Here is an 18941-nt window from a genome sequence, read left to right on the forward strand (position 1 = left end):
TCACCTGCGATTAGGGTGATGTAAGCAGGGGCTTTTTGCCCTATTTTGTGTGCCTACCTTTAGGTAGAACACCCGATCTTGCAAAATTGTTATTAAAATATGCTTTGCTGAGAGATCATATCTGGGCCTATTATATTTGCAAGGTATATTTGCTTCCTACACTACTGGTACCACTAAGACCACGCTACTTGTCACAGGGGGAAAAAAAAGAGAGAGAAACATTTGTACAATGAAGAAGCTGTGCTATAAATGCGTCTGAATTTTAAAACCCATTGCATAGCAGAGCAAGCACTTCAAGGCCTCTTTTGCATAGGTAACACTTCCTTTGCCAAATAAACTATGTATTTATGCGTGAAACCTCTGAGGCTGATGATCTGAGGACACGGGGAGCAGCAGCATCGGCTCGTGTGGATTATTTACCATTATGGGGGTTGTTGGGGTTTTTTTCCCTTTTGTTTTGTTGTTTAGAGAAGCTTCCGCGACTGAGAAGGCTAATTCAGAACTACGAAAGCGGAAGGGGCGGGCGCGCCGTGCCCGGGGAGGCGGGAGCGGGGCCCGGGCTCTCCCGCCCCTGAGTGTGCGGTCGTGGGGCGCCATGGCCGCTCCCGCCGCCGCCGTGGCGGGAAAAGAACTACACCTCCCGTCGAGCCCCGCGGGGAGTGCGGCGAGAACAAACTCTTCGCTGATTGGCTGTCTTTCCCGGCTCCCGCCAATCAGATGCGCCGCTGAGGGGTGGGCCGCGCTCCCCGCGTGTGAGGCGGGCTATCGGCGTCGCGGGAGCCATGGAGCAGGACGGGGCGGAGGTGAGCGGCGGCGAGCCGGGGCCGGGCCACAGGGAGCCCGTCCGCCCCTACAGCTGCGGAGCTGCCCGCGGCGTGCTGGGGAAAGCCTTGGGGCGCCGGGATGAGCTGCCTGGTGCCTTGAGGGAGGAGGGCGCGAGGCCCGGGCTGCGCGAGCGGGGTAACGGCTGCGGTGTGGGACCGCGGTAACGGCTGCCTGCAGCCGGGGGGGGCGGGAGCGCCGGGCCACCTCCTCCTGGCCGTCGCGTTGTTGCGTGGCCGTCCGCCCCGCCTCCGCTCTGCCGGTGGCGGGGCTGGCGCTGGGCGGGGTGATGGGTCTGACCCAGGCGGGATGGGCCTCTGCGTCCCCCTCGGCTCCCTCAGGGTGTTGCACGTGGTGCTGTCCTCGCTTGTCAGCCCTGGGAACTTGTAACGTGTCCGCGAGTTTAATTCGCGTTTGGTGGACGAGTAGTGATTCAAAGATGCACCCTTCCTGTGAGCTAAAGGAAGGTGCAGCCCCAGATAGGGGCGAGGAGATGAATGTACTTTTTTTCTTGGGGTGTTCAGGCTTTTCAGATGTCAGGAATGCTGTCTGAGGGTGCGGATCTGCAGGAAAGCAACACTGTCTTCAGGGAACAACTTGGGTACCTTGGGTCTGTTTTGTGGGGAGGCAGCAGTGAGTGAAGTCTGGTCTTTCTGTTCGTGTGTCTATGATAATATCCAGGAGCCAGGAATTGGAGGGAATTTAGTACTGGGAGGTGATGGACATGCTGCTGATCTTTTGTCACTGCCCACTTGGATGAATAATTGTGTCCTGGTACCTTGTGTGGCTGTCCCAGTCTGTGTTTTCCCATCACTCCCTATGCTGATGCTGACATCTTGCTGCTCTTTCATGAGTTCCTAACACCTTTTTCCAGCTTCTTTTGCACTTATTTGGGGCCTGGTTCAATATTCTGCTAGTCTGAGAAACAGTCACTAGATTTCTGTGCTCTTTCTTCAATCACTGCCTCTCTGCTGTAACAGGAAGTAGAAAGAGCTAGTGAAGATGCTTAGTTGTGAAGATGCTTAGTTGTGGAGACAGCTGGTTGTAGGTAAAAGCTCTTAACAAATGTTCTGTTATCCTGGTGATGCAGCTTCTGAACTGAGGTCAGCTGTGGACTATGCAGTTTCCAAAGAACATGAACTTTCTCCAGGGTCGAGTTTGTCCTGCTGACATCCAGGCTGTACAGGTCTTGTGAGCTGTGGTGGCCAGAATGTGCAGCTTTGTGCTCTGTGCTGTAAGTTTGTGGTGACTTTAATGTTGATGGTGTCTGCACTGCTGTGCTGAGAGACTGCTGGGAGACACGGGGCCTGGAAGGATGCAGTCTCCTCTGTCTTCCTCGGCATGGCAGCGTAATTCCCTGTATTCTTTCCATGTTTCTCAAAGTCTTTTATGTGTAGCTGCAGCTCTGTTGGCTGTTTGTTTCCTCTTGGGAAACAGAATGCAACCTATGAAATACCTGTAAAGGGACCTGTTGCAGGGGTAAGAGCTTCCCTGCTAGAGATTCAGACTCCTGCCTTTGGGGTTGTTATGTGGACTCATTGCTCACCCCAAGGCCTCTCCCCAGTCCAAGAGGTGACCCCCCAGTAACACAAGGCAGGTTTATTGTGGGGTGTGGTGTAAAATGTCTATTTTAAAGCATACCGTCTCTTTTTTTTTTTTCAGTTGGTGTCTACCCTCTGCCAGAAAACTTCATCTTCGGAGCGAATGGAGGAGGAAGGTGATGACGATGAGGAGGATGATGACTTGGACATCTTTGGGGGTTATGACAGCTTCCGGGGCTACAACAGCAGCATGGGCAGTGACAGCAGCTCCTGTCTGGATGAGTCTAGTGACGATGAGGTGGCAGACCGGGAAGCTGGAGAGCTTCCGACCTCTCCTGTGCACCAGCTGTCCACAGGCCGGCTCACAGAGGACAGTGGCTCTGAGCCAGGTACTGCGCTGCCTGTTGTACATAAAACATGTATATGATGGAAAGAGCAAGGGCTGGGGGAGCCAAAGGGTGTATGACTGCACCTATATGTGCTTTAGGAGCAGCACTGGATTGAGACTGTATTTTCTGGGCTACATGGGGGAGCTGCTACGTGTAGTGAGGGTTACCAGAGCTCAGCTCTGTCCTTTTGATGCATCAACCTTGCCAACTACTAATGTTTTTGTGCCTTCCTTCTCTCAGCTGTGTGCGAGATGTGTGGGATTGTAGGCACCAGGGAGGCTTTCTTCTCCAAGACCAAACGTTTCTGCAGTGTCTCCTGCTCCAGAAGCTACTCCTCAAACTCCAAGAAGGCCAGCATCCTGGCCAGACTGCAGGTGAGTCAAAACTCTTCCTTCTCCCCTGGGGATGGAGCAGGATATGCCTGTGTGCAGGGCTGGGTGGTTGCTCTCTAGTTAAAGATCAGACTGCCCTTACCAATGGCTTGTTCTTGTTGCCTGAAGTCCCCAGAGAATGCATGCCAGCTGAAAGCTGGTGCTCCCTAGAAGCTGAGGGAGGACACTTTGATATGTTACCTGCTGTTTCCACTTGTTCCTGTGAGCACTAGTAAAAATTGCAGTAGCCTGAAAACCACTCCAAGGAAGAAATGCATGCCCTGCTGGCCAGTTGCAGGGACTGGCTTCTCCTGTGCCACTAATGTTCCTTACATTCCTTCTTTTGTAGGGGAAGCCACCAACAAAGAAAGCTAAAGTTCTTCACAAGGCAGCTTGGTCGGCCAAGATCGGGGCCTTCCTCCATTCGCAGGGCACGGGGCAGCTGGCAGATGGGACACTGACAGGCCAGGATGGTGAGTGTGGGTGAGGTGTGAAGAGGAGCAGCTGCTGGGGCCACAGAAATTAGGACATCTGGAGGGCTGTAAGCTCTATAGTCTCTTTCCTTCACTATGGCACGCTGCTGTGTCCTGAAATGATGTGTGTGGTTCGCTCCAACACAGGCTGGCAGGACACAGGGCACATCTGCTAACAGAGCTCTGGTGGGTGCAACATCCGCTGTTGCATCCTTATGTGACTCGACCTGGAGTGTAAGATCTGTAGTCACAGTCCCACGAGGTGCTGACTTCTGCTGGCAAAGCTGACTTAAAGGTGTCCTGCTGCTCCCAGCCATTCACTGCTCCACAGCCTGTGGTGCACTGTGTTTAACCCAAGTCACAGATAAATTTGAGGAATAACCACTTGCTGCAGTAGAAGGAGAAGTAATCTGCTGTGCTGGGATGAAAGTGAGCCCTGTGGGGTGGAAGCAGGGACTGATTCCTGAGCAGACCGCTGCTTGAGCAGAGCTGTAGCCTTGGATCAGAAGTGACTGTGGGATTAATATCCCAGCGCTTCACTCTGATTTTCCCAGCACCCTCTGGCAAGCAAGCACTGCTGATGTGACCCTGCAGTGTTGCTGCTGAGAGGCAAAGCTGCTCAGTGGTTTAGCACTGACAGGATGCATTCCGTATTCTCCTTGGAGTGCTGGAGACCTGGGCTGGATTTGACCCTCTTTCTTTTCCCCTTCTGCCCCCCCATCCCCCAAAAGCAAGTGACAGCAAGAATTGATTAATAATATAGTGTGCCTCTTGTGAGGCCTTGTCCCTGTGTACTCATGGGATCTATTTCCCCACCAAGGTAAATACAGTGGAACAGAGAGTCCCTGAGTGCTAGGGCAGAGAGCTCTGTCCCAGTACTGGGGCAGAGGGCTCTGTCTCAGTGCAGGCCACAGTGTGGCTGCAAGCCCTGTAATTCAGAGGTAACTGGGCACTCTGTGCCTTTTCTATAATCTCACCTGATTTTCTGCTCTTATGTCTGCTTATAGCACTCGTCCTGGGCTTTGACTGGGGAAAGTACCTGCAGGAGCATGGCTTCAAGGCAGCTCCTGTCAGCTGCTTCAAACACGTGAGTTCTTCTTTGCTGTGTCTTGCAGCGCTCATAGGACGTGCCATCTGCATGGGGCTCCCCTGTGCTCCTGTGGCCAGTGGTGGGGAGAGATGTGGGGAGCTGGTTTCTGAAACCCAGCTGATGCAAGGAAAGAAGTTTGGGCTTTTCACAGCTAAGAGTGGGAGTCCGACAGAGGTACCAGGAGTTTTGGGGAAGGAAGCAGAGGGGGACTTGGTAGAAGCAGGTGGTAGAAGGTGGTGATGGCCCAGTACTGGCTGGGGACAGACTTAGTTCTGTCTGGGCGGTAGCAGAAAAGCTCATGGTTGCCTTTGCAGTTTCTGTGGGTGAGCACAGCCCGGGGTGATGTGCAGGGAGGAACTCTGCTGATGTGGGCCTGACAGTAACTGCCCATCTAACATGTCTGGTTCCTGTCATACCGATTTGCAGTCCTTTTGGGCCAAGCAGCCAAGGCAGATCTATGGAAGAATGACAGTTCTTAGGTATTATAGCATGCCCAGGCTCTTTATGTATTAAGTCTCACTTGATAAGTTCCTTTTGAGTTGTGATTTCTGATAATACTAAAAAAATGTGGTTTTCTTGAGGATCAGTCAGGAAGACATGGCAGTTTGATGGGTTAGGGATTTTGACACCATAGAGGAATGGCAGCAGATATTTTATAATAATGGGACAGCTGACAGTGCAATAGGGAAGCGTTGCTATACCATGTTCTACTTTTTGATATCCTCTGAACACACCAGTGAGATATTTGGGACAGTTCAGTGGTATTTCAAGCTGTTGGCAGATATAGGAAGGGTAAGGTATGCAAACATGGGTCTAAGATGAAAGTTCTAGCTCTGAAAGCTAGAACAAGGGCCCAGGCCCTGCTCTGACTGTCAACGTCCCTTTCATGACCTGGCTGCCTCAATCCTTCAGGTGCCGCTCTTTGATCAGTGGGATGATGTCGTGAAAGGTATGAAAGTGGAAGTGCTGAACAGTGATGCCGTGCTCCCCAGCCGCGTGTACTGGATTGCATCCGTCATCCAGACTGTAGGTATGTCTCCAATGTAATTCCTGACAGCTGGGAATGACTAACTTCTGAGGGAAGCTTTGGAGAGCTGAGTGTAGCTGGTCAACCAAAACATCAGCTCTTAGGAGCTCTGCAATTGTTGAGAGATTTTGGAACAGGAAATACCATGGTACAGGGGTGGGAGGAAACCAGTGTTTGGTTCCTCTTCTGGTTGCTGGGCTCTTTGCAAGGGCAGTTCTGGCTCCAGGATGGTTGGAGAAGCTCTGATAACCTATGCAGAGCTCTGAAGACCATGCTGTAGGGGATAAGCCTGTGGTGCCCAACAGGAAGAGGAGAAATTCTTGGCCTCTAATGCCTTTATCTGGTTGTTTGCTCTGTCCTGGCAGGGTACAGGGCTCTTCTGCGATACGAGGGCTTTGAGAATGACGCCAGCCATGACTTCTGGTGCAATTTGGGCACAGTGGATATTCACCCTATTGGCTGGTGTGCCATCAACAGCAAAATCCTGGTACCACCACAAAGTGAGTGTGGGACAAGAGGGGTCAGCACAAGTCTGGGCATGGAGGAGCCTTGGTTTATACTTAGTGCAGTGGGCAGGTGCTCTCACTGTCTGTGGGACCCCAGCTCCATTTGTGCTCTGAGTTACAAAGAACAGATGGTTCTTTGGGAAGCTGGAGACTGCTTGAACTGCTCCCTCTGCATCTCCCTATGGTTAATCCTGGGGGTGCTGGATACAGAGGTGCTGTCAGACCTATGGACAGAAGCTAGTGCAGGTGACTATTCCTCCTCCAGACCCACATGGTGGCTAGGCTTAACCCTTGGGGAACTTCTTGGTCCTATATCCTGGACAGTGTCTCTGAGGAGTGCACTGGATCCAGTCCCTGCTCAGCTAGCAGTTAAGAGGGGGAGGCCAGTTCAGCAGAATTTTGGCAAGCTGAGGTTTGGTTGATATTGCTTGCTTGTTTTAACTCTAATACCACTTCCACAGCTAGATCAGTGGAGCTGGATGTCTGCTTGGCCCAGCCTGTTCTGTAATGGTGATCCCGTGCAGCCAGTTTTGGGGGTGAGCTTGCAGAGCAGGGTCTGCCTGAGAGCAGGTATAGGATCTGAATGTGGAGAAGGCTTTTTAATGCAGATAGACTCTTGGATAGGAAGAAAGGTGTGGTGTGGTGCTGTAATTCCTTCAGTCATAAAGATGTGCTTTTTCCCTGTGCGTATGCAGCGATCCATGCCAAGTACACTGACTGGAGAAGTTACCTCATGAAAAAACTGGTGGGAGCCAGGACCATCCCAGTGGATTTCCACATCAAGGTAAATGTAGGAGGATGTCATTTTATGTGTGGAAATGAAGCTGAAGCCAAGAGATGTGTGTGCAGCATGTATCTTCTGGTTCTGAACTGTGCAACTCCTGTGTGCCTCTTTGAAATCTGAGCATGACGGGGCAGTGAGACCCCTATCATGATGCTGTAGGAATGGCGTAGCCCCTGTGCCTTGTCAGCACAACTGTCTCTCCTTTGGGTTATAGGTGGGCTTTAAAAGCTGTTGTCATATCAAGCTCTGCTGGAAAATACTGGGGATAAGTTTGCTGCTTTGCTGAAGGGAAAGGCCAGTGCAGCCTCAGCCTGGCTTTTCCTTGCCGTGTTTCAGTGCTGGGGAATGCCTCTGAGAGTCAAAAATCTTTGTCTTCTCTGTTGGTAGCACAGCAGCCCGTGGGGAGCAAGAGGGGTGCAGGCTCCCTCGAAGTGCACGGAAACAGCTGTGCCATGGCCTTGGCAGCTTTATAGCTCTTGTGGTGGTTTCATGTAGCCTGCACTGAGGTTAGACGTTGTCAAGAAGAGGCTCTTCTGTGTCTGGCAGCTTTGGAAACCGTAGATAAGGAAGATGGTCTCAGAGGCAGCAGGCAGGAAGGCAGATAGATGATGGGTTTTCCTGCGTGCAAGGCAGTTAATGATGCTTAGCTGGAGACTTTGACATAGTTGGTGCTTCCCTTGTTGCTTCTCAGAAAGTTGAGAGGATGTTTGCAGCTGCTTGTTCCTGGGCCACAGGTAGCTGAGCGCTCATGCCATGGAAGGGAAGTGGTAGAGGGAGACAAATGTTGTCAGTATCTTTCTCCCCACTATGCCTCTCCTCAGAGAAGGGCAATGAAGCTGGTGAGGGGTCTGGAGCACAAGTCTTATGAGGAGGGGCTGAGGGAACTGGGGCTGTTTAGCCTGGAGAAAAGGAGGCTGAGGGGAGACCTTATTGCTGTCTACAACTACCTGAAAGGAGGTTGTAGCATGGAGGGTGTTGGTCTCTTCTCCCCAGTAGCAAGTGATAGGATGAGAGGAAATGGCCTCAAGTTGTGCCAGGGGAGGTTTAGATTGGATATTAGGAAAAATTTCTTCACAGAAAGGGTTGTCAGGCACTGGAACATGCTGCCCAGGGAAGTGGCAGAGTCACTATCCCTGGAGGTGTTTAATAGACATGTAGATGAGGTTCTTAGGGACCTTGTTTAGTGCCAGGGTTAAGTTAACAGTTGGACTTGATGATCTTGAGGGCCTCTTCCAACCAAAATGATTCTATGATTCCCACCTACTGAACAGGAGGTGCAAGGGGAAGATCTTCCCTTAAAAGTTCTTCTGGATTCAGGCTTGGATGTCTGAGTCTGTTTTGAGCTGTGTCTCTGAGTTGCTGCACAGCATCATGGGATCTGCAGTGCCAAAGTGTCAGGTGTTCTTTAAATAGCTCTGGGTGTTTGTGGATGTGTAGGGCCAGGCTGTATCGGCAAACTGAGGTCTCAAATCAGTTAGAAGGCAACCGGTGACTCATTTTTGTGTGCCTGTGCCTTTGTGTGAGTCTGCAGAGTAACTCTAGCATTGGAGGTGGAGCTGACAAATCATCATGTTGCTCTACCTCTGGTCAGAGTCAAAAAGTGAAAATAAGGTCCTGGACTCTTTTAGAGTCAACTGAAAATCCCTTGAGAAGCTATGCCTCCAACTGCTTCAAGCCTTGAAACCTTCATGGTCTCTTTCATGACTGAAAAAGACACGCAATTCCTCACCCAGTTCATGCTGAACACAAGTGACATCTGTTTCTTGTGCTCAGAATGTTACCACAATGTGCTGGCTGAGCATGGCTGCTGGGCCAGGGTCAGGGTAGCTGTTATAAGGCCACAGGACAGGGGGTATTTAGGGTGCATGTGCCCAACTGTGCTGTCATGTGTGGAGCTGGCAGCTCGCTGTCCCCTCAGTGAACCTGTTCTTGTGCATCCCTTCCCAGAGGTGTCTCCCAGTCAGCTTTGGGCAGCACAGGGCATTGGCTGGAATGTCTGTTGGGAAAGCTGTTCTCTGAAGTGTTTGAGGAAGGAAAACACCAAGTACAACTGATCTCACTTCTGTTGGTTGTTGCCAGATGGCGGAGAGCATGAAGTACCCATTCCGGCAGGGCATGCGGGTGGAGGTGGTGGATAAGAACCATGTGTCCCGGACACGCATGGCAGTGGTGGACACGGTGATTGGGGGCAGACTGAGACTTCTCTATGAAGATGGAGACAGCGATGATGACTTCTGGTGCCACATGTGGAGTCCCCTCATCCATCCTGTGGGCTGGTCACGGAGAGTGGGCCACAGCATGAAGAAGACAGGTAGGGATCAGGCCACCACAGGCATCTTCTGATTTGCTATGAACTGCCTGGACTCTGCTGTCGACACCAGTCCTGACATGCTGGGAGCCAGGCAGTTGCCTCAGGACCTGACAGGTAAGGTCTATGCAGTCCTGTATCTGCTGATTTTCTCCCTGGATAGATAAAAGCACAGCGATCTGCTGCCACAGGGCAGGACAGGGGGACTGTAGGGTTTCTTACCTGAAGCAGGGGGTCTGTCCCCACAGCATGAGAATGCAGAGTCTGCAATATCACCAATGTTTATAGTCTTTTTGAAGAAATTCATACTGGCTTCTGTAAGATTGGATGCAGTCGCTGTGGTTTTTCTGGACTTCACAAGGGAGTAATTCTTGATCAGCTTAGGTGGGCAGAAATAAACAAGACTTGAGCCCTGCTCATCCGTTTGGTTGTTTCTCCCTTCCTTGCTGCCTCTCCCTGGTGATTACAGCTGCATGTCGAGGTGTCATCACTGGTGCTCAGGAAGATCATCCATCTGCTTTTGAGCAAGCCCTGCATCACAGCCCATGTTATGGGAAGGTGTAGAGGGACTGACCTGTTCTTTTTATTACTCTTCTCATGGTCTCTGATCTAGGTATTTTATAGCAGCTAATGTCTCATCAGGGAATTCATAACCATTCTGTTTTCTTACTGCAGTTGCTGCACATTTCTTACTTCACTTTGTTTCTTTCATTCCTCACAGAAGAAAAACGCAGTGACATGGCAAACCATCCCACGTTCCGGAAGATTTACTGTGACGCTATCCCCTATTTGTTTAAGAAGGTAGGACAAGTCTGCCTTTCTGTGTTAGCCACAGCAAAGGAAACAATGGTACCACTTCCTTCCATGGGTCTACATGCTGTGGTGCAGGTTTTTGAGGGACAGCTCATTTGTTTCACAGCTATAGGGCAGTAAGGTGTTTGGGGTGTCAAGGCTGCGGCTGGGCAGGGGTGAATCAAAACAGAGAGATGGAAGAACTAAAAGACAATAGATTGAGGGACTCAACTGAGGGGTGAGCAGTTGCTTGGGGCTTTGAGTTGGAGAGGGAAGATGATTGCATGGGAGAGACCAGTTCCAACAAGGATCTGAATCATACTGGTAAGGATTGAGACAAGAACAAGGCTTGCTTTGCTGTGGAGCAGTGGCTGAGTGCTCTCTGAGCAACCACAGCCTTGGCAGGAGGCTGCTGACAGAAACACAGCATTGGTTTGGCTGCCTGTTTGTATTCTTGTAATATTTCTTCTTCCTCTCCCAGCTTGGTTGACCCAAGTAAAGAAGCTCTAATCCTGTTTGCATTTGGTGTGCTGGGTGTTGGGGTGGGACTGTCCCATACGCCTGCCAGCACATGGTATACCAGAGTCTCCTGTAGGTACGAGCTGTCTATGCTGAAGGTGGATGGTTTGAGGAAGGCATGAAGCTGGAGGCCATTGACCCCCTGAATCTGGGCAACATTTGTGTGGCCACTGTTTGCCAGGTAAGGTCGGTGGGCAGAAGGGGTCTGCTGTATTTACCTGAGGTAACCCAGCTTCTCCTTGGATCTTTGCAAATAGTTAAGACCGGGTAGGGTTTTGCATGAGGGAGAGGGCTGTTGAGAAAGGTAGGCAGCTGATGTGTGGAGGGAATTGGGCATTACCTCAGAGGTCTGAGAGCTGATGAGACCAGCCACCCTTCCTTCTCCTGTGGGCATGCAGTAGGGAAGATTTGTTCTCCAGCTCTTGGAGTGTATAAAGAGAGGACTCTGTAGTGCTACCTGGGGGAGGTAAAGGAGAGGAGAAGAGTTGTGAGGTGATCTCTGTGTGGGAATGGGGGTGTATCTGTACAGGCAGCATTCACTGGTGTAGGAAGCTGAGGATGGATGTGTCTCCTGCCATCTCCTGATGAGGTGCTACTGTAAATTGCTTGGCCAGGTTTCCTCAGTGAGGTGCCTTCCTTGTCCCAAAGCAAGCAGCTGTTTGCCCTTGTAGATCCCAAGCAGAGGACATTGATACTCAGGCTCTGGCAGGAGCATGCTAGGAAAGTCCTTTGTGTCTGGGAACATGTTCCCTTCAGCTGTTGCTTTGAATTGTGAACAGGTTGGGGCAGATGTGCCCGTTACTTTTGGTAGGTGCCAATTACTAGTGAGTGACAGAATGCAACAAGTCTTGTTGCTATAGGAAGTGGCAAGTCTGAAGGTGGCATCCTTCCCTTCTGCCCAGTTACAAATTCACGATGTGGCTGGTGTAGAGGGATTCTGGACTGTCCGTAGAGTCTGTTTCTGAGGGAGAACAAAGCTCCTGACCTTTTATGGCTGAGTCCTTTTCACAAGGCTATTAGCATTGGTCCCAGTCCTGCAGAAATAGCTGGTTTGGGGATTAGCTTGTGCTGACTAACATATCAGGAGAAGCTACTGTGTGCCCTGGAGCATGTAACACTGCATTTTACTATCTAGTGGCAATTGTAATCCAACTGTGGGGACACTTGGGGGAATCCTTTGAGAGGAGAGGCTTTAGAGCAAGCAAAGCTCTACACTTATGCCCTTCACTCCCATCTCAGGTCCTCTTGGATGGATATCTCATGATCAGCATTGATGGAGCCACCTCTGCTGATGGCTCTGACTGGTTCTGCTATCATGCCTCCTCGCATGCCATCTTCCCTGTCAACTTCTGTCAGAAGAATAGCATTGAGCTGACTCCTCCAAAAGGTAAGATTTGGGCTCTGCCCTGTGATACAAACCTGCATGCAGAATCTGCTGGGTGGTGCTTTTCTGAGAGGTGTCACGTTCAGATGAATCGAAACCACAATCTGCCTGTTTTTCAGGGAGTTAGGGCTGGTTCAGAGAGCTGGTCCATTTGAGCCCTGCCCATATACCAAGCCTTGGTACTTTATGGAAGGAAGTAACATTTCCAGCGGACATCAATGGCATGGTGGTTAGCCCCTGGCAGATCAGTGGGAGAGGTGTACAATCCCCAAACTGAACAGAATCAATCAAAGGTTTAGAGGACAAGGAGAGTGGAAAAGGTTAAGTAGAGCCATCGCCTCATGTCTCAGTACTTAAAAGTGGCAAGAGTCACCCCTATTCTCCTTGTACGAATAAATCTGAGACCAATATTTTTGCAAATTCCTGAGGGGCAATCACCCCAGGAGTGTTTTTACTGCCTCGTGTGGCCATACCCAGAAAAGCCTGCTCTGAATTTCTACGTTGTAGCACTTTTGTGTAGTCCTATTCTATTTTCCTTTGATGTTCCTGCTGGTGAGAGAAAGATTGGTCTCAGTGGTGTGTTTTGAACATCCTTCTTCCTGCCTGCTGCTTCTCCTCACCTTTCTCAGTGGTCTGGATATGCAGCTGACATGGGTGTTCAGGGTTGCAGCTTGTACTTTTCTGTGTTTGCTCTCTGGAGAGGGGCGCTGGGCTGCCATGGAATCTGTGCGCTAGAGTGATGTCCAGGATGAGGCTGTACGTGCTGGTTCATGAAACTGCTTTGCAACCAGTTGCAATGCGTCATTCCTGCCTATTCTGCCTTTTCCCCCAGCTGGTCTATCCAATGGCTGCCTTCTTCCCTCTTACCATTTCTTCCCGCTGCAGGGCAAGATGCAAAGACCTTCAACTGGGAAAGTTACCTGGAAAAGACTAAATCAAGACCTGTTCCAGCACGGCTCTTCAACACAGTGAGTGCTGCCAGGACAAATAGATGTGTAGGGATTTGTGCAGTCAACAAGGAGGAGCACAGGAGCTTTGGCTGTCACAGAATGGTTGAGGTGAAAGTGACCTCTGGAGGTCATCTTGTCCAATCCCCATGTTGAAGCAGGGTTACCTGTAACAGGTTGCCCTGGACTATGTCCAGATGGTTTTTGAATATCTCCAGGCATGGAGATTCTACAACCTCTTTGGGCAACCTGTGCCAGTGCTCAGTTGCCCTTGCAGTAAAAAATGTTTCTTGATGTTTAGAAGGAACCTCCCATGTTTCAGTTTGTGCCCATTGCCTCTGGTCCTGTCACTGCGCCCAGAAACGGACACAGTACCCCAGGAGTGGTCTCACCAGTGCTGAGTAGAGGGGAAGGATCATCTCCCTTGATCTGCTGTGGACATTCCTCCTCATGCAGCCTACGTTACCACTAGCCTTCTTTGTCCCAAGGGCACATTGCTGGCTCATGTTCAACTTGGTGTCCACCAGGACCTTTTCTGCCAAGCTGCCTTTCAGCCACTCGGCCCACAGCATGTGCTGGTGCCTGGGATTTTTCCTCCCCACGTGCAGGACTTTACATTTCCTTTTGTTAAACTGCATGAGGTTCCTGTGATACCATTTCTACAGCTTGTCAAGGTCCCTCTGGGTGGCAACACAACTTTCTAGTATATCAGCCTCTCCTCCCAGTTTTGTATCACCAGCAGACTTGCTGAGGTTGACATGACACTCCATTATGTCATTCAGATAAATAATGAAGACGTTGAACAGGATTGGATCCCATATTTATCCCTGTGGGAACACCACTAATTACTGACCTCCAACTAGACTTCACACCACTAATCCTCCTCTGGGCCCAACCACTCAGCCAGTTTTCAGTCCACCTCACTGTCTCCTATCCAGCCTATAGCTTCTCCACGAGGATCTTACAGGAGACAGTGTCAAAAGCCTTCCTGAAGTCAGGATAGACAATATCCAGTGTCTCTGCTGCTCTTTGCTGCCAGTCAGCACTTCTAAGGAGAGCCTAAGGTACAGGAATATGTGTTCTCCAAGCAAAGGCCCTGTTTGGCTGGCCAGGACAAGCATCACGCCTTTGTGTATGCAGTGACATCTTGGTCTCTCTGAGTGTGACATGTGATTCTCTAGTGTTTTCAGGAGCTCCAGGCTCCTGGTGGGTTCTGCAATGCTTGTTGCCTATGGACATATGGCTGTCATGTGGGTGGAGGGGGTTTGCTTTGCATCGGCAAAACTGCAGCACCTCGCCCTGTGCTGGTCTTTCTGATTTCCCAGGGCTACCTCAGGTTAATTGGTTTGATTGGGTGTCCCCTAACTACTGTTCCACCTATGTGAGGTCTTGTTTCTAAAGGCTGGGTTGAGATTTGCTAAGGTCACAGCTGGCCTTAGGTCTGTTCATGTGTGTCCCTTTTTGTCATGTGACTGGCTGGTTCTTTCTCTGCTTCCTTTAAGCTGGAGCAAGCCCGTAGCTGTTCTAGGGTGCTGGTGGCCAGGTCTGGGTTTGGACTGGATGCAATGGCCTTGGGTTTTCTTATTCTCATTTTTTTTTTCTGCACACAGGACTGCCCAAACCATGGCTTCAAGGCAGGCATGAAGGTGGAAGCAGTGGACCTGATGGAGCCCCGTCTCATCTGCGTGGCCACAGTGAAGCGTGTAGTTCACCGTCTCCTTAGCATCCATTTTGATGGCTGGGACAACGAGTATGACCAGTGGGTGGACTGCGAGTCTCCAGACATTTATCCTGTGGGGTGGTGCGAGCTGACAGGCTACCAGCTTCAACCACCTGTTGTTCCAGGTGAGTGGAGATTTGGCTGTGGTTTCTGACGCTAGAGGCAAAGGTTTCCTTCCTCCTGCTCTGTGAGTGCCTCATCCTTTTTTGGGGCCTTGTAGGGAGGAGAAAACTGCCTCCTTGATTTGTGCTGGCTACCAGAAGTCTTTCTCTGCTGCCACACATTCTAGCAGCTGGCAGAGGGAGGAGTCTGTGGTGGGGAGAAAACTGCCTGAGATTTGAGGTTGGCTCTGTTTTCCCTCTGTTCCCCCACCTGCATACCAACAGAGAATTGCTCCTGTTGAAGTCAGGTAGAGTTCCAGGTAGTCCTGTCCCTGCACAGCTCCCTTTTATTAAGCAAACCTGCAACCTCAGCCAAGTAGCAGGGGGAACTCAGCCCCTACTCCCTTTTCTCATCAATTCTCTATCTCTAAAAGGTAAGAGCATCCCTCTGAAGAGTTTCCTTCCCTTGTCACAGGGAGGCCACTGCCTCACCTTTGCAGATGTTTTCCTTCTTGTTCCAAGCTACAAATCTTGTTGGGGTTTTTTGTTGGTTTTTTATTTGGTTGGTTGGTTGGTTTTGGTTTTTTTTACTGCCCCTGCCAAATCTCTCCTGGGCCTCCCTCCCCTGTGCTGCCCCAGCCTGCCACCCTGGGCCCTCGCCTGGAAGCACAGACAGCAACTGCACTAGAGCCTTGCTTTCCCCCCAGCTGGTTGTTTTGGGAAGAGGGCTTTGGCTCGGGGGGACGGGTGTATCTTGTTTCTCGCTTATGTCACTTCATCCCAGTTACCTACTGGTTGTGGGACTTGGCTTTCGTTTCCCTCTCGTCTCCACGACAGAGCCCACAACTCCAGTGAAGGCCAAGGAGGTGCCCAAGAGGAAGAAGAAACCCTATGGAAAGAAGAGTGAGTGATGTTTGATTAGTGCCCTCCCGCTCGCTCGCAGGCTGGGCCCAGTTAGAGGAACCCTGTCCACGTCCTGTCAGAGCAGGAGAGAAAGGCCTTGTCTTGCTGTGGATGCCCTCAGCCAGCTGTGGGTTTGTCAACACAGCTTCATCCTTCTTCACTGCCCTGTTACCTAAAAAAGCAGAGAGCTATGTGTGTGGGAAGAATCTGTTTTGCCGTCTCTTTTCTGTTGGCCAAGGTATAGCTGGTGCTTGCTTCCAGGCGTGAGGTTGTGCTGCTTTCCCTACTGTGTCTGTGGTTGGAGGGAGATTGTTTTTGTTGCAGCTGGAGGGTAGCTGGAGAGCAACCCTGCCTGCTTTGTGCTGGGGGAAAGAAGGCTTAAAGATGGCTGAAGAAGCCAATAGCGGGGCTAGACCATGTTACTGTTTCATCTTGTCCTTGTTGTCATCAGTGTTGCAGTAGCTGTGGCCAATCATGTATAAACAGGCAAGAAATTCCTTCCTGGGTGGGAGGGTGTAGGGGAAAGGGCATCTGAAGAGTTATAAAGACATTCAACCTAAATGTAAATGTCAGCTAAAATGCAAACATTAACGCTACAATGTTGGTACCTTGCAGCCAACACGCCCATTGCCTAGGACTAGACCCAGACAGGTAAGCAAAGCTGGATCCAGACTGATTCCAACAGGACCTGCTCCTCAGAAGTTAAGCACACGCTGAAGTGGCTTACCTTTTATGAAGGAGAACACAGAGGAGCATATTTGGAGAGGATGATTATAGAGTTTTTCTCCAGTAGGCCATTTCTGTTGAGTAACCAGTTGGCAGCTAATGACTGAGTAGGTTGCTGGTCAGTTGTGCTGGTGCCTGGCCTGTGGTTTCTCAGTGGAGCAGGGTTGCTGGTTTTCCAGGGGAAAAGAAAAACATTTTTTTCCCCATGCTTTGTTTTCTTTTTGTTAAGGAAAAAAGTTACCTGCCAAAACCCGCAGCATCAAGCAGACTGTCAAGAAACCTGCCACCCTGAAGACAAAACGAGAAGTGAAAGCTGCCAGCAAGGCTTTGCCAGAGCCAGCACCTGATGAGAGTAAGGGAGTGAGTCACCACCTAGCAGCCACATGCAACTTTCCCGTATGCCCTGCCTGCCACCAGCCCTCCTGAGGCCTGTGCTGCCTCTTAGCTCTTATGTCATGAGTGCCCCAGGCATAGAAAGGCAACACTGTGACAAATGTCCATCTCTACTCCTCCAGAGACAGTGGAATAAACCCTTTGCCTTCTTTCCCTTCCTGGGGAGGTTTGGTGGCACCAGTAAAACTGGATATCTTGATACTGCTGATGCCTGCTGAGGGCATGGCTGCCTTGCTGAGCAGTCTGGTTGTGCAGGGTCAGGGACAAGAGTCAAGATAGACATGTCAAAAGTGTGCCAGTCACCATAAGGGCTGACGCAGCATGACACAGCCTGTCATGCTAAGCACCAAGAGATGTGGTGATCGGAAGAGCATCTGGGAACTGGGTCACCTGCCAGCCTTAGTGGGTGTTAGGAAGATGGTGTATGAGGTGCTTTGCGCACCTCATGAAGGTCCACATTGTTCATAGAGGTTTTGTTTCCCGCGTGTGGTTGCAGGCAGGTAGAGAATGGACCACACTGGCTTTTCCTCCCTCAGCCCCAGGAGAAGTTGTTCTTGGGAGCAGGCAGCTCAATGCTGCCAGGGTTTGGTCCCATCCTGGTTGCTGCTGTGACCATGGATGGATTTGTGCTAGCAAAACTGCCTGTGGTGAGGGACCCTCAAGAAGTGGGCTGGAAACCTGGGACATTTTGAGTATCTGCATGAACAGAGCTGGCTCTGGGGTGTTGCAGGTAGAGTGAGGCAGCATGGATTGATTTTACATATGTTTTCCCTCTCTCTTTCCATCTCTTGCTAGTCATAGCCGTGCAGGTGAAAGAAGAAACCATTGACCCCTCAGTAGAAGAGTATGAAGCCACAGAGCTTCCCATTCCCGTCAGCAGCATAAAGCAGGAGGTCACAGACTGATCCTGGAGTGTCCCCCAGCTGCCTACAGCAGCCTGCGCTTCACCTTGTGGCTCTTTGGGGAAAGTCCTGGCAAAGGGAAGCAGAAGACTAAAAGGGCCTTCCCTTTTTGAGGCAGACCACCCTGCAACATCATAATTCTGCTTTCCTGGTGTGCAAGAAGATTTCTCGCAGGCTTGTGATTTTAAGCCCTGGGAAACAATCTCCAGAAAGGCTGCTGGTGCGCTGAGGAGCAGGACCAGGGTGGCTGCTGGGGTTGTGTGTGCCTGGCTTTGAAAGCACCTTTCTGAGCAGGAACTCCCAAGTAGGGAAAAGAGGCTGCCAGAGTACAAAGGGGCAGTGTGGGTTCTCAGCTGCGGCTGGAGGTGGTGAGCTGCAGTCTGAGGTGACGTGTGCAGGTCACATGTGTCAGAAAATCAGCTGCCCTCACAGGACATAGGTGCTGTGCTCCCTCATCTAGGCCCTGAAACCCCTGAGAAAGTCAGGGCAGGAAGAATGGAAAGACATTTAAAAAAAAAAAAAAGGGACGATGATACCTCTTGAGAGAGCAAGAGACCTTTTTTGAGTGTCACTTCTTGCTTTTGAACCCAGAACTGCAGAGGATGTGGTGCGCAGTTTGATTTTCTTTTTTTTTTTTAATTTTTAGCAGTCCTACTGTAAATTTGATCTATGATCTGTACACTAAAGCCCTCTGAATTAAACTTGAGAAAGAGACCAAAGGCTTGTGTATTGTTTTCCAAAATACCAGGGTTGGCCAAGATGGGGAGGAGAAGAGGACTGTAAGTGTTAGGTATAAGGAAACAGTGTTTTGGGGTGGTTTGAGTTTGAGGTGTTTTTTTGGGCCCTCCGTTAGGGTTTTTCTGAGCACTTGCTGTTTACCTGCCAGATCTGCATGAGGGCTGAACATCGTGAGTGCAAGAGACAGCATAAGGCAGGGGATGCCATTTCCAGTTTTAGGGCAAAACTATAACATCCCTCTCTTTCCCCAGAGTGGCCATCAAAGTTCAGGACAGAAATCAGGAAGGTCAGTATGGCGACAGCAATGAAAAACAGTTTTAAATCTCCTGTAGCAAGTTCCTGTGGACTTTCTGCGTGTGAGGGCGTGTCCTGCCTGTCAGTGCCACAGTGGGGTACAGCAAGTGCCCTGTCAGATCCTAAAGGGACATGGTGGCTGCTCAGGGCTCTGCCTTGGCCATGCTCCCCTCGAGCTTCCAGGCGAGAGCCCGTGATGCCAAAATAGTTC

The 18941-nt window shown here is 50.6% G+C and overlaps 1 protein-coding gene across 5 annotated transcripts; it reads left to right on the forward strand.

The window, feature by feature from the left end:
* The first annotated feature begins 732 nt into the window (after positions 1–732).
* Positions 733–18407, forward strand: L3MBTL2 (L3MBTL histone methyl-lysine binding protein 2). Of its 5 annotated transcripts, none has more exons than XM_082043548.1 (17): positions 733–803; positions 2485–2752; positions 2993–3126; positions 3473–3596; positions 4604–4683; positions 5599–5716; positions 6079–6213; positions 6915–7003; positions 9083–9314; positions 10033–10112; positions 10699–10803; positions 11862–12009; positions 12892–12974; positions 14564–14798; positions 15612–15677; positions 16633–16755; positions 17592–18407. In XM_082043548.1, exons 1-17 carry the CDS (start codon positions 783–785, stop codon positions 17699–17701), a joined length of 2151 nt encoding a protein of 716 aa, XP_081899674.1. In that variant the 5' UTR covers positions 733–782; the 3' UTR covers positions 17702–18407. The 5 variants fall into 5 exon arrangements, with proteins under 5 accessions (XP_081899674.1, XP_081899675.1, XP_081899677.1 ...); XM_082043549.1 differs by lacking the exon at positions 733–803 and adding an exon at positions 1351–1455; XM_082043551.1 differs by lacking the exon at positions 733–803 and adding an exon at positions 2018–2056 and having other exon boundaries at positions 16633–16763.
* The last annotated feature ends 534 nt before the right edge of the window (positions 18408–18941 follow it).

Source organism: Streptopelia decaocto (genome assembly GCF_964273445.1).
Source record: "Streptopelia decaocto genome assembly, chromosome: 1".
Taxonomy (NCBI): Eukaryota; Metazoa; Chordata; class Aves; order Columbiformes; family Columbidae; genus Streptopelia; species Streptopelia decaocto.